The sequence below is a fragment of the Haemaphysalis longicornis genome, unplaced genomic scaffold (assembly GCF_048455015.1).
Source record: "Haemaphysalis longicornis isolate Haplotype H1 unplaced genomic scaffold, Haemaphysalis longicornis Haplotype H1 scaffold_1, whole genome shotgun sequence".
NCBI classification, from domain to species: Eukaryota; Metazoa; Arthropoda; class Arachnida; order Ixodida; family Ixodidae; genus Haemaphysalis; species Haemaphysalis longicornis.
The window spans coordinates 381,578,853-381,600,537 of NW_027526203.1; the positions used below are offsets into that span (position 1 = coordinate 381,578,853).

Sequence of the window (21,685 nt, forward strand, 5' to 3'; positions counted from 1 at the left end):
GCAGCGGCAGCAATGTAAGAATACAAAAGCATTCCTAGGAACGCTTTTGTTCTAAGAACGCATTTTACGGAACCTTTTGTCGGAACATCCTTGGCACAGTGGCAGGTCTGAGGTTCTTTGTGGGGAAGCTCTCTGCCTGAACGATAACCAAAGTGGCCAAGGACACAAGGCAACCTTTTCTCAGGTCTTCATATTCTTTTTGTTCCGGGAGTGTTTTTGCCTTCAAATCAGCTAGATGCTTCCCCAGTTTTTTCTTGTTGCTTTTGTACAGTTCTCATGGGAAGACAGAAAAAAACTGGGCCATTTGCAAGTGGTGGTCTGCTTTGGTCAGATGGCATTCTCTAAGAGCAAAAAATAATCGCATGAGAAAAGCATGAGCCATGGGTCTGCATGCAACCCTGGCCACTTTGTTCTCCCTTCTTGTCACCAGCCTTCCAGCCTGTGAAGTGCTGCACCTTTGAAGATTTTTGAGGGACGATTTGATCATTGAGATGGGGTTCTCTGCACCAGGGGTGAGTGCCGCAAGGCACTTTTTGAGTGTATTGTCACTGCTTGAACCAGGGTTATTCTACACAAAATGGTTCCGACAGCGGCAGCAAGGTACACTTCAAACCTTCCACGAAGATCCACGAAATTTTGTGGCCATGAATATGGGCTTTAGAGCTTTAAAATTAAGCAGTTTTAAGTAATTGCCTTTTTCTTGAAACTGAGTCTTAGTTAGCATCTGTATTTACAAATCCAAACAGGTTGAAGTCAAAAACTGTGTGGTGTTTGAATCAGAAGGTTCTAGGTCAGGGTTGCAAGTGACCTTTAAAAGAAGGCAAAAATATGGGGCAGTGAATTGGTTCAAATATGCAAGAAGTGCTAAATAGAGGCTGCTGCACAATTACTGTGAAAGCATCATTAACTTGCTTAAACCATTGGTTTAGCTGTTAGTTTGCATGGAATAAATAATTGCCGACAGGAATTGAATGTTGTGGTTCATGTTCCTAAAGCTATGTTTGACTAAAGCACCGGCTTAGCTCGCACTCTTGCCTACCTTACACTTGACCTTAGTGGGTGCAACACTCAATACAGACGAGATGTGTGCTTAAAAACTACATGTACAGTTGCAGGTAGATAAGGAGCAGTGTTTTCATTGCGCATTGGCCGTGGGGAAGTCTGCACTTTTGCTTGCAAGCCTCCTGGGAGACTCTGTTGACTCAAGGCATCCAAATGATCCCTTTGTGTGAACCAAAGGAACAACATGGCGAACGTACACGAGTGGTCATGGCCTCCTATAATTTAGGCACCCCACCAGCACAGTATTGTCTTTGTGGGCCGTACCACCTGGATGCACAGCAGAACAGTGTCATGCAGGCCAGGCTGTGCATACAATTCTACCCTGACACTGCCTTGTTATCCCCCTGGCCAGCAGAAAAAGCTCCTGGTGAGCTGACCCTCAGTTCCTCTTTATCATCGCCACTTATGTGATGCTTCGTGAGGTTCACACTGTGTACATTTTCACGTACTTACTGTGGAGCAACATAGTACAAGCCTGCACAGCTCAGTTCTGGTGCTTTGTATGAGCGCAACAGTCATCATTGTGCAATGTCACAGTGCAGTTCACGAGTTTGAGTCGAACTGGGCTTCATTGGCTATTGGTCACCGTGATTGATCATTAGGGGGTCTTGTTGACGTGAACACTGGAATTGGTGTTGCACAGAGTTTCATTGCAGTTTTCAATTTCGCGCCTCTGTCCACCATGCTGCTGCATCCAGGTCGACAAGAATATCAAGAATCGTCGCTGCGCAAGAACAGTACAATGTTCTAGCTTGAAAAGGGGCAGCTGCCATTGTAAATGGCCTAGTGAGCAAGTACTATTTGGTATTTTGTCAATTAAAAAAATGGTTGACGAAATCAAACTTCAGTGGTTTAGCCTTCCGTTCAGAACTGTTTGCAACAGTTGCTTAGGTAATAAGAAGCATTTGGCTGAAAGCTCTGTACACTTCAGCCTCCCTTCAGCCGTAATTTCCACTAGTTATGCCCGCACAGTCATCACAGGGAATTAATACGTGACGAAAGCAGCATCACTTCATGTCACAATATATATACCCAAGAATGCCACGTCTTCTGTTAGATGCTTCTGCTAGATTGGTGTCATCATATTCTTTCTACTTTGTGCTGCTGAGCACGAGGACGTGGGTTCAGTTCCCGGCCGCGGCGGCCGCTGTTTATATGGAGGCGAAAAGCAAGAACGCCCGTGTGTACGAGATTTCGGCGCATGTTACAGTTCCCTTTGTTGTCAAAATTAATCTGGAGCCCTCCACTGCGGTGTGCCTCATAGCCTGTGAAGCGTCAGGGTGTTAAACCCCACAATCAATCAATCAATATTCTTTCTACTAGTCTCGGTTAACATTTTGCAAAAGGATCCCAAGATGAGATGTAGACATCTTCAAAAGGGTACATCCACGTGAAGGGGCATCATCACTCCCACCTCATGCGATAAGGTTAGAGCGAGGATGTGATTAAAAAAATCTCAAGTGTAAGGTTGAGTTAATGGGGAAATAGGACCTTCCAGACCACCGCCTGCTCTCGCCCACCTCTGGCCTACTTGTAAGAAAGAAGATTGAAAGCCTCATTCATCGCTGCTGAAGCTTTGTGACGGTGGAGCTGCAGCGACTTGCGGTTTGGTAAGCAGTGCGTAGCCATTGCACCTGATTTGTATCTCTAGCCTGTTGTTTATGTCGGTTTTCCTGTTATTTGCAGCATAAGAGCAATGCGGAGGTGCAAGGCTCCTGCTTAATGCAACTTTGAGGTTCTTCTTCTAAGCACGAATGCCCACAAGCGCAGGCATTGTAGCTGCTGTTGGACAAAGCAGTAGGCCCTTCTGGGTCAACAATTCCATGGTACATACTTGCCTGTTGCAATGAGCTAGCCTGTGCTCAGGCTAGCTCATTGCAAGGGATGGCTGCATGGTTGGCTGCCTATTCAACAGAGGTCTGCTGGGCGGGTGTTACCCTTTCCACAAGCGTTCTGTATCTCAAATTACATACTCAATGTGTTGTACAATGTTCAGGGTGTTGAGTACTCTTTTGAGGCCCACAGTAACATATGTGCTATCTGTATAAGAATGAAGACCCTGCCACAGGCGTTGGATGCCTTGAGAAGCAAAGACCCCATCTAATTCCATGTTCTGCATGGGCTGTAGTTCCATCGACACTGTCACTTCATGCTGAATGCTTGTATAGCAGCGCATGTTCCGCTGGCCATGTGCATCGAGCTGTAGTGGGCCGCTCTTGGTCTTTCATTTGGGAGTGGCACATGAACCACAGCCCTTGCTGTGGGGAATTGCTGTCTTCTCGACTTCTTACAGTTTGGAGATGTTCTGGCTTAGCTTTGGTTGCTGTTTCGTTGGTCATAATCGGAGTGTAGGGAAGGGGATCCCCTTGCAGCATCTGTGTTACCTGGGAGCTGGTGTCATACTAAAACGGAGGTGAGTTCCTTGTTTTGTGTGCTACCTTGTTTTCCGTTGGACTGCTGCTACCTGATCCATCAATCCCTGCAAAATATTGGCTTGGAGCTCAAAATTCTCAAGTGTGTGGAAGGATTGCATAACCATTTAGTTCTTTACTGCCTTGTGCCAAGGCTGCTTCTATTGCAAGTGTGAAAGTACAGTGCTGGGCTGAAAGACAGCATTAATGAGTTGGGTGCAGCTTCTGTTTGTGCTCTTTTGGCCTTCAGAGCAATGGGTTTCATGAGTGGGATTGTGTCTTCAGCCAATCCCTTCACTCTCTCTAATCAGAACTTGGCCATTCACTCATGTGGGATTGGCATGCCGAGGACTGGAATCTGTCCACCTTCTTGCATTTACATCTTTTCTATTTGGAAGTTGATGTTTGGGAAGACGGACCTTTTGGGGGTGCACATGTGCATGCTATGTAGGTTGTGTACCTCTTCTCAATGTTAACGGTCTTGCAATGCAGCTGAAATAATGCCGTCAATCTTTTTAAGGAATATTCTTTCATAAGTAAAAGCAGGGTATGTGCCAATGAGTGTAGCAGTTAAGGCTGAAAGTTGGGCTAGTTGGTGTTGACTTAGATGCATATTACCAGCGAAAAAACAGACAGGGACGAGGAAAGAAGCAGACGGGACTGGCGAGTGTCCCGTCTGCTTCTTTCCTCGTCCCTGTCTGTTTTTTCGCTGGTAATATGCCAATGAGTGTACTGGCAAGATAACGAGCCTGTGCCTCAATGGGATAACTGAGCACTAAATGAAGGGTTTTACTGGGTGCACATCAGAGGCAAATCCAGAGTGATGTCTGAAGGGGTTTGGACACCTTGGGGCATGGTCAGGATGGGGGATGGCAAACAGTGCTAGATTTATGGGTGCTTAAAATTTTCTCATACTGTCCCTCTACTGCGCTTTCTGCTGCTTCTACTCCTGCCCCTCGGTCACATTCGTAATAGTATTTACCTGAAGTATTACAGAAATTGCCTAGGAACAGATTTTATTCCCAAAGGTGCCCCCCCCCCCCCCAATCGATGTCTGTCTTCCACATATCATAAACTCATTTAAGCATAGTATGGTAACACACTAAAATACAAGAACATTGAACATGTAGCATTCATTTCTTTTTCTAGCAAGAGCTACACAAGATTCTTGGAATGGTAAGAATAAAATACCAAATTTTGTCACACCTTTCTGATTTTGTCTAATAGTGTTGTGTTCAGACACAAGGAAAACCAATCAAGTATTGAGCTTAATAGACTAGATAAATTTATTGTTGTAAATGCTGCCCTAGTGAGCTTCAAGTGAGGAAACCTGCTAAAAAAGGCCAATGCAGAATCCAATCAGCGTGCTTGACCAATGTGTTGTCATTCAGGTAGTCTGGTGCCTCTGAAAGAGGAAACAGGAAGTAAGGGTTTTAACACTTCATTGCATGAGCAAACCCTGGTTTTAATTCCCCCTCAAGAGCACCAAAACCAGCCACATTTACTGCACCACTGAGCGCACTCATGCCCCCAATGGTACCGCTCGTTGATGCCTACCATACTTTGTAGTTTGAGCCTGGTCCGAACACCCACCACTATAACATGTCAGTACAACACGTGGGCTGTGAACTGCAGGTGATTACGTCATAACCAATTTATTTAGATTAACTCATCTAAAAACATCGATTATAATTTACTTGTAAAAGTTATTGCGAGCAACAACAGGAACACTTCTGAGTGTAGGGTGCTTCGATGTGCACGCCCAGCGCAGGCATCAAGGCACCCTCGCTGAGTGATACCTCCAGTGGCACATTGCAAAAACCACTGGAGGTGAGGCTACAATTCCTGGCACCCAATGTGAGCTATTATATATACAAAAACATATTCCTAACTTTTTCTTGGGCTATATCTGTCATCTTAAATTTCACATGAAATTCACACACATTTCTGCAGATGTGCTGGATGCATTCAGCAAGAGCTTGATCTAGCATCTGGACATTTGGGTAGAAGGAGATTGCAATCATAGTTAAGAAGTGGTGCTATTGCCAAATGCTGTCAGTTTTCGTGATGGGTGCAGCTCCCAGAGGTAGTACCAATGAATGCTAGGTACATAAAACCTCTTTGGGAGATACCAAATAGATACTTAGCCAGTTTTTTTTAATTAGAAACAACACATAGACACAGACTGCAGGATAAATTCTAGGTGCTATCATCATGTGCTTCTTTCGACAAATACAGTTAGTTTTTGACAAAGTTGCAATAATTAAAGGGGTACTGCAATGTTTTAAAGATACCAAAACAAGTAGCACACTAATTAGACTGCAAAGTCAACAGTACCTGTCCCAAGTATAACTTTTTAACAAATGGCGGAGAGCTCAAAGCTTGGCTGCTAAGTTTAAGACCCCTTTTCTTCACTTATTTTAAAGCCTCACAATTATTCGGCGCATTCACATGCCACGAAGTGGGAGGTCTCTCATTTTTCATTTTGGACTCCCCAGGACTGCTTCAGAGCAGTTCCATGTTTTTCGTCACAGACATGGGTGTGTGCGACTTGCCAATCTACAGTGCGCCATTCATTGGCACTGTGCCTTCCCGGTGAGGCCTCTCATCGCTGCTGAAAAGGCAATCTAAACATTTTATTGGCTGAATAGTGCAAACCAATAAGTATTGGGATCACTTATTTTCTACCGCTTTTTACATGTCGTTTTCATTAGCACACTGGCTGCAAAGCCAGGAAAAATTTCCGACACACTGTCTACTGTCAGACGGTGAGCTGCGGCGGTGAGCAGCAACAGTGAGCTGCGGTAGTGATAGCACTACGGTGCATTGGGCTGTCAGCTTTGGACAAGTGAAAATAAGTGTATTTTTAGACAGCACTTTGCTACCAATGCTTACAGAAGAAATCTGGGGGCAGTGAAACTGTCTGACTTGGCAGAAAAATGTTTTTTAAGCCAAATGTGGTGCCTACATTGCACTATTGCTGCATACCGATGCTACATGCAATGGGGGTGGGGGCTGCCACATTGTTGATTTCGCTACCATACATCATGCATCGAGGCACCCTAATTGTTGACGTACACATGATCAGGCTTGTCACCGTCCTGAAACAGCATGGTGCTACCTTCCACAGTGCACTAACAGCTCAGAAGAGGAGCATAGGAGAGCATGCACGCATGCAGAATTTTAATATGCGACAACTCCATCAATACTGGTCACATTTACAACACTCTTGCGGGAGTAGATCGCCCGAATTGGGCTGTGCAGTGCCCTATGTGCCGCATAGCGTCCATGGTGGGTGCTTCAGGGCCCCTTTAAGCAATAGACAGCCGCTTTCTTGCACGATTAAAATTATCTAAGTAATTGGCTGCTGCATGAACAATGTATTGATTTGTGGCATTACTCTTTGTATATGAAACACACAGGGCATTTGGCCAACTATTTCATGTCGATGCTTTCAATGTTTGTGTCTTAGTTTCATCATCATCTTGTGGTGCACTCGCAATAGAGCAGTTCCGCTGTTTGCGCACCATGCAAAGTGTGAAACGGCAGCTTCAAAAATTAGAGCCAATACAGTTCTTGCTGCAAATAGGGCCGGAAAGCGTGTGTTGCTTTATTTACCACGTCATTAACTTGGTTGGGCTGTCCGTGCTTCCAACTCTGTACCATGGCCAGCCAGTTTGTGTTCCTTGTCAGTGCATCCTCAAAAGATTTTTAATTGTAAAAGCCACCCTTAGGATCTAAACAGGGCGTTCTGAGCCTTTATTGCTGTGTTTGTCGCTGGAAATGAGGTTGGCATGTGCTCGCCAAAGCGGAGAGGAGGGAAGCTTCAGTCGTTGCTGTACGTGCAAGTGCACTCTTCACATATTTATTAGAACAACAAAGTGCGGCTGCAAGGTGCTTATTGTGCTGAGGTGAGCTATTTCAACGAGAGACACCGCAACAGAGTGCAGCCTTCCTCATCCTCAGAACATGTACTGTAAAATGGCTGCCATGGCACCAGCATTGCATTGCCATGGCTGCCATAGCACCAACATAACATTGCCTGACACAAGGAGCATAAAGTGTTTACGCAGTGATGTGTCATTGTTTCTAAAACAGCACAAAAGAATGTGAGGCTCTCCATACTGTTGGTTTGCATGAAAGAGAGAGAGAATGAATTTTATTATGACTGCGATATTAGCTGAGCCGTTGCACCGGGCTTGCTATGCCAAATGAGAAAAAAAAAAAATCGTGGTTGATGCACACACAGTTTTTCACAAAACTCTGTCCACTCCTATGTTCTGCAGAAACACCAAAAGAGCCTTGGTTGCCCGTGCAGCCAAAGCTGCACCCGCCCAAGGACCCAAAACAGCGTGTCAGACAACCTACACAAGGATGATAGGAGGGTCTGCCTGGGCACCATGTGCATTGAGCACACACATGACATGCTCAACGTCTTCTCATGTGTCGCATGTTGAGCAAAGAGGTGAAGATGCCTGCTGCATTTTTAAGCAGATAATTCCCTTTGAAAGCCACAGTGGATGTAGGATGGCTTCTTCACACTTGCAAAGCCCTGCAGGTGGCATCCTAAAAGTGCATTTGGGATCGATTCAGTACAGAGGTGCGATGTGTCAACCCAGACAGATAGCAGCATTTTCCATGCGGCCGAGAATACAAGTATTGCCACATCCTTTCTCATGAGTGGCATTGGCAGTGGTGGATTACAAAGGCTGTTCGGCGTTGCAAGGTATTGGGGTTAATACCTACCTGACGTCATGGAGTAGTGAGAGTGCAGCTGAGTTCACGGAAGAATTTATGTTGCACTGTGCACTTGAGGGTAGTGATTGAAGGAAAGCCAGGGCACACGGCATTGCAGCGCACAATTCCAAGCAGTCAAATGGCAGTACCAAAGAAAGCAGTGAAACTGTAGAGGCTGCCCATGCCAAGGCCACAAGAGAAGAAAAGGTATGCAGGACATGCAGACCAAGAAAGATGGGCACATAGCGGCAGGGTGTAAAGAGCAGAAGCTTGTTTTCTCCTATGCTGGAGACAGGAAGGACGATGAGCAGGTCTTACAGCCTTATTTAGATTAAGTAGTGAACAAGCCGTGTAGGGTTCTCTGTGGTTCCGAAGCTGCCTTTGACATGGTGCATTGTTCTTTTGTAGAACTGTGTCACTTGACAAGGGAGTGCATTTGGGTGAGGCAGGCCATCAGGAAGCAGAGCAATTGAGCTTCCTTTGGTAAGGGTGACAATGAAAGGTCCGTTTGGTGTCCTACACCCCCGGGCAGCCGTTCATGGTGACCTGTCTGTACATTATTCATACCTCTTTATGAACTGGTCAAATGGCTTTTCAGGGAGTAAGGAGGTAAATGGGAGCAGTCTCCAAGCCACATGGGTAAGTCTGAGCAGCCTGCAACTCTTGTAGCAATGTTGCCCAAGGCTAGTGAAAAGAAGCCGAAACGTCTCTTGATTGTTTGCTTTTAAAGTTTTAGCAGTTTCTTCTGGTCGGTGCCTGTCTTTGTTATTGCAACTTGTTTCATCCTGACCAGACGGGATTCTGTTGAACCGTCAACTTCAAAAGCATTACATGCTTTAATAAAAAAAAAGATCCGCAACTAAAATGTCTCTTGGCACTAAGGTGCCGTTCCTGCATCCTCACGATGCAACATTTTGGTAACAAAGATTTCTGATGTGGCACTCAAGGTGGGCCTTTTCTACAGCCACTGTTGGTCCCCTGCTACTGCCTTGAGCCTATGACTGCCAGCTACAACTGCAGTGGCTTTTAACCTGCAATCTGAACCCTGCAATCGCCATTCTTGCTTACAACCATCTTTTCATGAAAGCAATTGCAGCAAGCCCTGGAAGCATTCATCGAAGCTTCCCACGAAGATCCGCAATACGATCGTAAGATTGCAGACTTTGGCCAATTCATCTGCAGGGCCATCTTTTCATTTCACGTACTGTGCATGGTGCCTTCAATTACTTGGCTTTTTGCGAAGGGCACTGAACCTGAGCCTTTATGCATTTCATGCTGGTCAGCAAGCATACACTTCCATGGAGTGCCACAAAGGAAGCAACACTTTCGTTGCCCTGGAACGTTACTCCCTTTACTCTCGAAAACTTAATGAAGTGAATTAAGCCGTCTTCTGTGATTCGGAGTGGGAGGATGGTGGTCAGATAGGCCCAGTTTTGGCGTCATGCGATTGCTGGAGAGCTCACGACTGTGCGACCGATGAGGTGGATATTTGTTGTTTGTTTGTTTTTTACCATACGACCATCATACGGCTGAATGAGAGAACGAGCGGAGGCATCGTTACAACGGCGTCACTGTAAAAGGCCGCGAGGAGGTGCTGGTTGGGCTGCATGTCCATCGCTTGAGTTGCAGGAAAGCCGCCCGTCGCGCATGTAGGAACCACCACGCTGGTCAGCGACTGGACGGACTCGGCGCATGCACTGCTGCTGGCTGCAGTGCTGAGCGGCCGTAGCTAGAGCCACTAGACAAGCTTATCTAGTATCTCTCGCTACGACAGGTCGGATAAGCTGATCTAGTGGATCTAGCCGGCGCATAACTGGAAAATATGTTTTGTGCACAGCACTGGAAGCGGGCTTTCATCACTGTCATGGGGAAACCGGTGGCACGGCGGCTTGTGGAAATCAGACGTGCAACCATGCGCGTATGCCAACTTGAACTGAAAGCCGAGTACCTCGGTGGTCACCACTGCCTGCTCCTGCGGGGAAGGAAGGAGCTCCCGCCACTGTGGCTCGATTTTTGTTTGGCCTTCAGCTACTTTTTTTGGGTGGTTCAAGGCTGCGCGAAGTTGGCCATGACCGCAGTTGGCCATAGCAGCAGCAGAAGAAGACGGAGGCACGCAGCGGCAATGCATGCCTATTATATCTTTATGGGGCATGGTATACGCACTGGTATATATACACGCATGGTATATCATCTGGTTGCCCAACTTTAACTTTACTAAACATTTATAGTGCAGTGTATAACGAAGTGATTAGACGTCCCGATTTAGGTGGGACATGTCCCAGTTTTGCGGCTGTGGTCCCGCTGTCCCGGCAGCCTGCTTGTGGGATGGTGTTTTGTCCCTCCTTCGGTCGAAAGAATGGAAGACTTGTATCAAGCCCTGTGTCACACATGAAAAGCTGGAGGAATGGAAGAGCCAAAAGAAACCATTCGAGGAACCTCAAGAAAACAGCGCAGATGGGGGGATTAAGCAGGAAACACACAACACAGCGCCTGTGTTTTGTGTTTCTTGCTTAGTCCCAACATCGGACCTGTTCTATTGAAGTTACAGTCTACCAACAAGCCATTCAGCACACCCTTCTGCGTTTGAGTAACGGTGCGTGGATGTGCTTCAGCACTTCGGAACAAATGATGTGTCTTACAACAATATCAAGGCAATCGTCGAGTACGCCATGTGCTTGCCAGGCACAAACCGAAACGCACCAATGGAAAGGGTAGTACGTGTTTTCTTTTATGAATAAGATGTAGACTGCAGAGAAGACGCAGCTTCATTTGACCACACTCAAAGCGATGCTGTTGGTTATGGGTAGGGTTCTGCGTTTTCGGAGTTTATTTTTGAGCAAATTCGGAGGGTGTTTTTCGGAGTTTAATTATTTTTGCAAATTCGGAGTTTTTTGGAGCGTCCTTTCAGAGTACACAAAATTCGGAGTTTTTCGTATTATTAGGGTCAGCTAACAAGAGAAATCATCGAGGCCTACCCGACTGTTTCATTGAAAGACAAATGCATTAGCACAGCTTCCATAACACTGACAAAGAAGTGAAATTCTTATCCAATCACTAGTTTTTGCCTTCCTAAAGTGCCTTTTTTAACGCGGGTGTTTGAACTGTCATCCTCCACTTTTTAGTTTTTATTGTATTCGCTGTGCTCCTCCCCTTTCCCTCTTTTCTTTCGTTCGCAGTGTACCATCCCGTATAAAATCGGGCGTCACAGTGAAAATAAACGAGTTGATAGTAGCGCTGTGTCCCGTCGACTTCGTTCGTCCTTGTTCCTTTGCGCTTACTCAAACGTTCAATCTTTAGCGAAATGAGGTCAGAAGGGCGAATGAAATTCTAGGAAAAGAGCACATCTGGGAAAAAGGCCCGAAGTGGAGTGGCAGGGAAGGTGAAAAGTGTTTGACCTCGGTTCGACTATTGTTGTGGGGAAAGATCTTGTTTTTCATGATAAGGGTCCAAAGCGACACCCTTCGCGAAGCTTGGGAACGGAAGTGGAACGAACAAAAGTGGAAACAGGAAAATAGAATAGGAAAAGTTGTTCGAGGATGCCAGGGAAAGATAAAGGGTAGTCTGGTTTTCACAGGCGGCGGTCCCTGAATTCGGAGTTTTTCGGATAAATCCGAATTCGCAAAATTTTTACCGACGAGTGTTTTTCAGGTTTTATCGGATTTATCCGAAAACGCAGAACCCTAGTTATGGGCGAATCTGCACATCAGCAATAATGAAGAGCTGTTGAGGGCAATTCATTCAAGCAAGAAGTATAAGGCCAGGAAAAAAACCTGGAGGACCAGAGAGGCCGCATGGTGCAGATGTAATACAAAGTGCAATTTTTAAGCTATGTGCCACGTTCTTCTTTACAACCCCCCCCCCCCCCCCCCCCTTTCTGTCCCGCTTTGGGGTGGGAGGAATATGGATGGTCACTTTAGTGTATAGTATAGAGTGAAACTTATTTTAAAGGGGCCATGCAGACAAAATACAAGTTCGTTTTATTCGAAAGATTTGGTATTTTATAGTGCCCGCAGCGCTTCTCCGGCAGCAAACGACGCCGTATTAACTGAGAATTTAGTCAGTTTAGGTTCCAATTTTGATTCTCCCGCCAAATTGTGTGTTTTCGTGACGTCTGCCATGAAGTCAAGGGGGCGGGAATTCAAACGATCTTCCAGTGCGTCAATAGGCTCCGCCACGGCCGTTGCTTACTGTCAGTCCTATCAGGTGGCGCTACCTTACGGGGCCGGAGACCGTTGTACGCCGTTGCTTTATTTTTGACCCTATTGGCACCTGGCTTGTTTCAGTTACGGTAAAAACTAGTCGTTTCGTAAAACATGGGGTACGCTCGACAAGCAGGGTCACGTAAGACAGCGTCGCTTACGCCAATCGGCCAGTGACAACTCCAAAGCGGCGGACTGCTGTGCAGCTAAAACAAGCATAGTGCGCGCAGTACCAACAGCCGTGCGCATCGGTACTAATATGTTTACGTGAATTTTCATAACTTTCATTGTTTACCCCACCATTCTTACGGCAGTAACATGAACATGCATTACATTTAAGCGCAAATAGCTCGTTCGGCGAGCTTATAAGCCCTGCCTAATTTGCGTTTGCTTTCGCCGGCCTCAGCCAATCGCACAGCTGAACATATGACATCATAGGTTCTGTTGCGGGGAATGAGCTAGTGGGTCGCATGGTCAGTTCCTTTTTTCCTAATTATATAGCTTAATTGAGCGAAGTATGCGTTAAAAGTGGTGTTAGTATGATTTTAACAATGCAGTCTTTCGAATGAACTAAACTTGTGTTTTCTCTGCATGGCCCCTTTAAGTTGCGAAATATACAGGGAGGAAAAATAACAGTGGAAAGAGTGCAGTAATTACGCGGAGCTTGGCAATACGGCGCCAACAGCCGTGGCCGCACCGCGCGCAAATCGAATTCACGCGTGCGGATAGTAGCGTCGGCCATATTCCCTGACAGTTGCGCATCGCGTTGGGCCGCTTTTTTCGGACACGTGCCTCGCGCTTTACTCGATCCTGTCGGGGAGTTACAAGAGCTGTAGGCTGGAAGAGCAAGCGATTTCCTAAGCGCAAGTATTTTTCACCGCAGTAGCTGAAGTACATCACTGCTCGCATTTCGCGAAACATGAATCTAGTTTATTAACTATTTTTTATAAATTATTATATATAAGTCGGTCGACTTATATATTATAAGTCGGCCGACACCCGTAATGGATTGTTACCCATGTGTGCCTTCTGTTGTTTTCGAACCACAAGTGATGTCACTTCTAAATTCTTTTTTCAAGTCGTTAAATGTTTGCATACGGCGCACTTGACCATTACCGTGGTCTCAAAGTACACAGGAGGCCATGCATGTCATTTTGGAAAACGTTTCGAGCCGCTGACGTTGCAGCGCCCTTTTCCTTGTTACGTTACGGCGTTTAGCTCAACGGACCGGTATCATCATCATCATCATCACCACCAGCCTATCTACGCCCACTGTAAGGCAAAGGCCTCTCCCATTAATCTCCAATTACCCCGGTCCTGCGCTAACTGCTACCAATTTATCCCCGCAAACTTCTTGATCTCGTCTGCAAATTTCTGCCGCACCCTGCAACGCTTGCCTTCTCTAGGGATCCACTCTGTTACCCTTATGACCAACAGTTATCTTGCCTTCGCATTACATGCCCTGCCCACGTCCATTTCTTCTTCTTAATTTCTAGTAGTATGTCCTTAACACGCGTTTGTTCCCTGACCCACTCCGCTCTCTTCTTGTCCCTTAATGTTACACCTATCATTTTCCGCTCCATTGTCCGCTGTGTCGTTCTCAATTTAAAGGCCAACTGCACTCAAATTTTCGGCAACGTAAAAATAATGCACCTGATAGTACATATAAAAAGGGTGCGAAATGCAAAATACTGCGCTTCAAACATCAACGCGCGCGACACAAACGGCTCGCGACATTGGCGTTTTCAGAACCGAAACTGAATAGAAAAGGCGGGCATAGCGGCGGCCGGACGTGACGTACGTGATGGAACGGAAGCGGCCGCGCCAGAACCGGCGGCCGCTCTGAGCCGCCTTCAAATGCGCGTGGTAGCGCCGAGTTTCGTTCTGCTATTTCCACAGAAGAACTTCCGCTAATGTTTGCCCATGATAATGGAGTTATGCGCAATTCCGGCATCCCGTTGCTACCAGTCCAGATGAAGTGGACCGCCCGACAGCAATTTTGTTCCATCATAATAATTGCCAGAGCAGTAATTTTTTGGCATTGCAAGTAAAAAAGCGGACCCTGATTTACAAAGCTACTTGCCCGTACGATTTCGAAAAGCAGCTTTCGTTATAGCCGACGCCTCGGCTATAACGTCGCTCTCTTTGAAGGGAACAAACCGCACGCGGGCGGCGATCAATCACTATTTCTATTATACATTACGTACAAACAGCTTCGTGAATATCGGCCCAATATTTGTCGCCTTGCTGCAAATCGAGAACCGAATTATAAAAGTTGTCTGAAACTGTAAGCCAGCTACCACAGCTAAATGATGCACTAAAGCATGAAAACATTTCCTATCTACCGCCGTTTTCTACTTTAACCGGAGACAGGTGCTGTTAAAAACATTTTACTTTAAAATAAACTAAATCTTACGCTCAAAGTAAATACTTCACTTGGGAATTGAACAAAAATCTAGCCTATTATTTAGGAGAGGCGCATTTTAGTTAGTTTTCGCACTTCGCGAAGACGACGGCCGATATTTGTGCGGATGTATTTGTTACTACAAGATAGGCTGATTTTGGTTCACTTAGTGAGTGAGGCAAAAGTCGCAGAAGTGTTTATAGCCGCGTGTACAACAATTCTATTTAGGTCGTCAAACTTTTGGAAAGGTCTAAAGGATAGAGGTGGCGTTGGGCCAGCCCAGATATGGCCAATGTATTTTTTTCTGCGGTAAATTTAATAGGAATGACAAATGTAAGGCAAGTGCTCGTTTTGCGCTATTTTTTTCTTTGAATAAAAATATTATTTTTAAGTAAAAAGAGTTTTGCTAACTCCAAGACGTGTCGCAAGCGCGTGAATAGTTTGTAGGCTTTTTTTTTTTTTTTTTGCATTGAAAAAAAAATGGCGGATATTACTGCCTATGCGGTTAGTTGAAACATGCATGTGATGGCGAAGGTGGTACAGCGCTCTGGTGTAGCAGAGAAACCCCGGGCAAACGCATCCCTGCGCCCGGCGGAGCGCCGTGCAAGTCGCAGGAGAAGCGCGAGCTTCACGGGACAGGTTCCCCAACTTCCGTCACAGGCCGCTCGGAACTTGTTTTTGCGACTCTCCGCCAGGTGCAAACGTCGTCTGCTCGGAGGAACTTTGAACGGTGGTACCTGGCGGTCTCTGTGATTACGAAGCTAAAGATTTCGTCATTGTGATTTTAAGAGCATAGACTACTTATTTGAACAATGAAAAAATTGAGTGCAGTTGGCCTTTAAGTTGAACCCTCTTAGTGAGCCTCCAAGTTTCTGCCCCGTAGGTTAGTACCGGTAAGATGCAGCTGTCATATACTTTCTTCTTCAGGGACAATGGTAGGCTGCCATTCATCATCTGAGAATGTCTGCCGTATGTACTCCACCCCATTCTTATCCTTCTAATTATCTCTGCCTCGTGGTTGGGATCTGGGGTCACAACTTGGCCTAAATAGATATATTTATTGGCTTACCACTTCCACTGCCTCGCCATCTATCTCAAACCGCTGTGCTGTCCCGAGGTTATTGATCATTACTTTGGTTTTCTGCATAATAATTTTAAGGCCCACGGTTCTACTCTGTTTGTCCAGTGCGGAAAGCATGCTTTGCAATTCGTCCCCCGAGTTACTTAGCAAGGCAACGTCATCAGCACATCTAAGGTTACTGAGGTATTCCCCGTTAACCCGGTCCCTTACTCCCACCTGTTCCCAATCCAACGTTCTGAATATATTCACTTCTTGTAAACATGCTGTGAATAACATTGAGAGATTGTATCTCCTTGTCTGACGCCCTTCCTAATAGGTATTCTACTGCTCTCCTTATGGAGGATGATGGTAGCTGTGGACCCATTGTAGATATCCTCTAGTATTCTTACATAATGTTCTTACAACGGACCGGTATATTGTGTGCTTAAGACAGGGGCGTTCAGCTGACGCCACCATTTTCACAAGCATGACATTGCGGACTTCGCTTTAAATATGGCTTTTGCTATAAAGATGGCTTTGCTTTGTCGCTGTGTGTCTCTTTGATGCGGCCTCTTGCACAAATCTGTGGGGTCACCCACCGCGGTGGCTCAGTGGCTAAAGCACTGCGCTGCTGAGCACGAGAACGCGGGTTCGATTCCCGGCCGCTTTTCTGATGGAGGCGAAAAGCAAAAACGCCCGTGTGTTCGAGATTTCGGCTCACGTTAAAGACCCCCATGTGGTCAAAATTAATCCGGAGCCCTCCACTACGGCGGACCTCATCGCATGCGTTGCCTCGGCTTAACCCTACAATCAAAAATCAACTCTTTGTGGTTACCGACTCACGGGCGAGAACAAGTAGGTCGTGCACCATCATTTGCATACGCAGACATTGGTAAAGTTCGCTGTTATGAAGTGCGCTTCTGCAGCGGGCCACGCGCATAGCAACGCGGCTTTTTCCGTGTACAGCTTTCGACATAAATGGGCTAGCCTTGACGCTAGAGCAGTGAAACGCGCTGTTCAAATACACCACCCTGCAGATCACTATCTGCCACCCTGCAAATTTCACATGCATTTCATTCGATGATTCAACAGCTCAGTGACCAGCAGGACCACGGTGTAAGATATATCTTACACCGTGAGCGTGAGCAGGACTGCGGTTCATGCGCAACAACGCTCGCCTTGTTCTATATATACTTCCTGTCCTGTTTGTTGGATTTCAAGAACTGCAATTCTGATTTGTTGGCACTTCTACAGGTACGTCATTTATAAGGAAGGATGTGCCGTTCACTTACACTTTCTTTTGCGAAGAAAGAGAAGGTATTCCACAGCTGTCCCGAGTCCGTAGTCGTAGTTGAGGCCGTACGAAGCGAGCCCGTATCCGTAGGCGGAATGATCGTAGGTGATGGTGTCGATTTTGTGGACGACATGCGACGCTGGAGCATGGTACGTCACCGCCACGGGCACCGTGGGGGCTGGCAGGGGGTGATAAACCGCAGTAACAAGCTTGCTTTGGGGAGCAATCCCACTAGGAATGACCGCGGTTGCAGGCGCGAGGGAGTACCCGTACACTTGGGCGTGGCCGATGCTGTGGGCGAATCCTGTCACCGTGGAATAACCGATGCCCCTGGACACACCGAAATGGCTGATGCCGTATCCCAAGCCATAGCCGGCGCCGATGTATCCAGCCTCGGCGCAAAGGGCCAAAGACAGTACCAAGCATGCAGCACCAATCTGGACAGAGATGCGGAAAGAAAGTGCGGTTCGCTCTGTTACACGCACTGCTACAGCCGGCCACCAAGCACTGTGCCGAGTCACACCACTTAAACGTTTGTTGTTTCGTGCAATTGAGTTGGCAGCCAAGTATTTACACTAATGAATTAAGCGTTCCGCATGGTACAGTCGTGTTAACAATGACAGCCAGAGATGCGTCTGCGGCACGCTGAAATATTAACACCGCGAAGACAAACCACAAGAAAGGAAGGAGACATAAACAGGGCACTGAGTAGCAACTGAAAGTTTCTTGTCTCAGCCGTGGGCTTAAACGTCAGCCTAGCCAATATTAACATGCATACATTTGAGCAAAAGACAAGGGCGCTCAGCGAAAGAAAATACAACAGAATGGAGAGAAGTTAAAGAGTGCGGCTGAGAATTGCCTGCTTAAAAATTGATCTCGCATTACAGGCCCGACATCCACTCTAGCTGCAAAGTGTCCTGGCTTGGGTTCTGCCTTGTTTCTGAGAAAACAGCGTATATGGATATATATGTGTGGCCCGTTGCTCTCTGCGACACATTATCAACTAGTTAGATCACAGGACGCAATTTACGTGACGTTTATACTTGGGATCATATTTACCCATGTCGATTACTGCGGCAAATACATCAGCTGAAACAATACCTAGCTCTCCTAGACTCTTATTAAAATTGCTGTTACAAAAACAAGTACCTAGAGGTTTCTTCGAATTTTTTACCGATGCTGGCGTAGATTTGGGTCTTAGGCCACATAACACCGGTATTTGTGTGACTTGCCAAAAGTGTGTTGTGCGCAGACAAGGCAAAAAATGTATTAAGTGAAAATTACACAAGAATAATTTGTAACCTTTTCGGATCGCGGGTGGCCAGCAGTTGTGCAGCTTACAGAGCAACTAGGCCCCTAAGATATCATTTGGCACAACTGCTGGAAGAAGTGACAGTGCGACAATTATTCTGCCGTTATAAATCCTGAATAAAACACCGAAGGAGGCCAAGGGATCGCGACAAAACCGTGACAGTTTACTGCGACCTTCCTTCCGCAGCCAATTGAAATGGCGTAAGCTATGGAAGCTTATTTTGTGGACGTCAGGCCTCGGCAGTTCTTTGCATTTTAACAGTACGCAGTAAAATAACGATAAAGAAAATAGGCGCTATGTTCATTGCATTATTACGATGCCTACCGCAAACAAAATAGGAAGCCTAGAAATAGACGCTTGATACATAAGCAAGTGTGAAGAGCGAAATTTTGGCGTTATGAAAATTACCGGTATCAATTTCACGTACTGTATAGGAGTGAGGTTACAATTCTTATTGTTGTCCAATTATCGTGTAAGCTACAAAGCTGCTGATATTACAGTTTCTTTCGTTATTATTATTTTTTTGTTGCCAGACTCGTCATCGCCCGCGCAATGGCAGGTCGATGTCTGCCGAACCAGTCCCTATTTCTTTCTGTCACAAACAGGTGTGAGTTAGGGATGGAGCTGCTGACACCTTCGTGTAAATTTGGAGCTATTAAAAGGAAATAACAGGACATACATGCAGGGTGTACCTCGAACCTTACCATTATGGCGTCTTAGTCTGAGTCCTTCTCCTGTCGCGTATCCGGCAGCTAATACCTGAAATTTCTGTCTGCGAGCCAATAAAAAGCTATCCGCGCGTACAAGAAAGAGAACAAAAAGCCTTCCATGGCAGCAGCGAGGCCAGGCTATTATACATCGACCAATCGCTAGTGCGATGCCGACGTCCACTTTCCCACTGGGTGCTGTCTAGACTGCAATATAAAAATCTAGAGATACACTGGAGCGTATACAAGACTGAAGAGATAGATTTTTTTGCTTTTACAATTGCTACCACGCTTACTTTCGTAACAGAGCTAATGGCACGCTGCCAGCTGCTAAGTAGCACACTTGAGCAATACATCGGAGTGGACCAAGTAGAGACCAGACTTGCAAAATATGCAAAACAGCGACACAGTATAGATTATAAGTTTTCTTTTTTCTTTTTTTTTTTTTTTCACCGTTTGTCAAGGTATTTTTTATGCACGGCGTGTCTGTAGGCGCCGCACGACGACATGCACTCAGCGCATCGCACGCTGAATACGTTTAGATCCTGCGCGGCTGGGGCGTAAATCCTGCACAGTGGTGTAAGGGTGAATCACACTCGGGTAAAAAGAAAACTGCTGAGAAGTTGTTCATGACTGTCGCGCACCTTTTAAGTTCTACGGATAGCCGCGACGGAAAGCCAGCTGGCGAACTTGCATGGGTCTGCACCGAGCCATATCGTTTCAAAGTTGACGGACTTGACTCTAAACATGATTCCGGCTCTGTGCACTAGGGATGGAATCTTTCGGTACGACAAACCTGACGTGTTCCTGTGCTGTTTAGATGGGATCCCCAACAGAGCGGTCCAGTAATTTTGCAGTAAGTATAGTCTCGCTGCTAAAGTGAGCGCTCCTTACGCCGAACAGTAGACAGCAGTGCACGCGCTCAAAGAGATAACGCTGAGCACCACGAGAAACCATATGACAACGGCGGGCGCGTTCAGCCGCCTTCATCCCATTGAAAGGGACTTCCCACCAAAGTGCAACGGCCTGGTATCATGGTCTGTGTTCACTGAAAACATGGCTGATATATTTGCGGCAAACATTAAGTCGCAGCAACCTGTGTTCCTTCCCGCCATCTTTATTCCTGGTGGTAGAGTGCGACTTGGCAGCTGCCAAGACTGGCACGACAGCTCCGGCATCGCGTTATCAGAGTAGGTTGAATGCGTTTTCTCCTCTCAACAAAAGTAAACACTGCACGGTTCAATCATCAAGGACGAATTTCCCTCGGCTGAATCAGTGACCTCAGGATGCCCAGCGCGGATTCATTTTCACCAGCCGCCTGCTGTGCACCCCTTTCTCTCATTTTGTCCATTGCTCACCTTCCACGCCATGCCCGTTGTCACGCATGCAGGTTGTTTTGCTCTGGCACCAGTGTCGTGGAAACACAGCTCCGGATACGTGCTCACGCCGCCATGCAAACCAGTCTTTACAAACAATGGCTTGGCTTCAGTTGTTCTAGAGACTTTTCACGGCGGCTCTTCACACCATGCAAACTTCGCATTGTCTCTAGAAATCCGCTGTGTTCCCATTTTGTTTGTAACGTTATTGCACTTTCTTTGCGAGCCATCCTTCTTGGGCACGTTAACAGCCCGCGTAAACAGTTAGAGGGGCCCTGAAAGAGCTTTTGCCAATACATGAGTGTTCACATATTTATAGGTAAACAGATTTCCTAGTAATCACCTCCTTCAAGAAGTTCGTTAAAGCGTTGAATATTAGTGGAGTTATTGCAAATCAAAACATCGCATTTTCGCCCGCGCCGCGATTCACCCTCGTTTCGTCCACGTCCTCGCACCGCGCGAGCGTCACTGCTCATGATGCCTCGCTTCTCGGTGACGTCTGCAATCTCGACATCCGGTTGCGGCGTCGTCTGCTACTGCGGTATTCTGCGCCGCAGACTTTCTGCGTTCCGTTTGGGCCATTTTTTTATCATTTTGCTTATGAATCCTGCACTCCGCGCACGGCTGAAAAGCTGATGGAAGGAATGGGTCGGGACACGTCTAAAATATCTAAGCAAATAGCTAAACATTCGCCTCAAAATTTGTTAGAGTGAGCACGTACATGCTTTCCGAACCGACGTCGGTTTATACCAGTGTTTATACACATATTGCTCAACTGGCCGTTCGTTCTTCGCGCCAATGTCGAGCTTGGTTGTGTTGTGGTGACGCCATGCACGCGCGTACACAGGCAGTTGTAGCATTCCATTCGGTTATTCCGATCGGTTCTAAACATTTTTATAATCGTAACAAAAAGCAGCGGAAGGGTTGCATGGTAGGGTACAGGCACTTTTCTTAGAGTGCGTCGTGAGTTCCATTTCCCCCTCCCTCCGTCCTTACTTTCTGGGAAACTTCTACGCGACTCCGTATTCATCAATTGCTAGAGAATTACACCGTAACAGATATTACGAGCGGTCTCGGAAGAGTAGTGTGAGTTGAGGGGCCGTGCGTGCCTGCCTCTTTGTTC

The 21,685-nt window shown here is 46.5% G+C and overlaps 1 protein-coding gene across 1 annotated transcript; it reads right to left on the reverse strand.

The window, feature by feature from the left end:
* Positions 1–4,739: 4,739 nt before the first annotated feature.
* On the reverse strand, positions 4,740–19,270 carry LOC144171867 (uncharacterized). The gene is made up of 3 exons (XM_077700994.1): positions 19,184–19,270; positions 17,166–17,604; positions 4,740–4,878 (listed from the first exon to the last, which is right to left on the reverse strand). Coding segments are annotated over exons 1-3 (444 nt in total). The 5' UTR covers positions 19,187–19,270; the 3' UTR covers positions 4,740–4,876.
* Between the last annotated feature and the right edge of the window lie 2,415 nt (positions 19,271–21,685).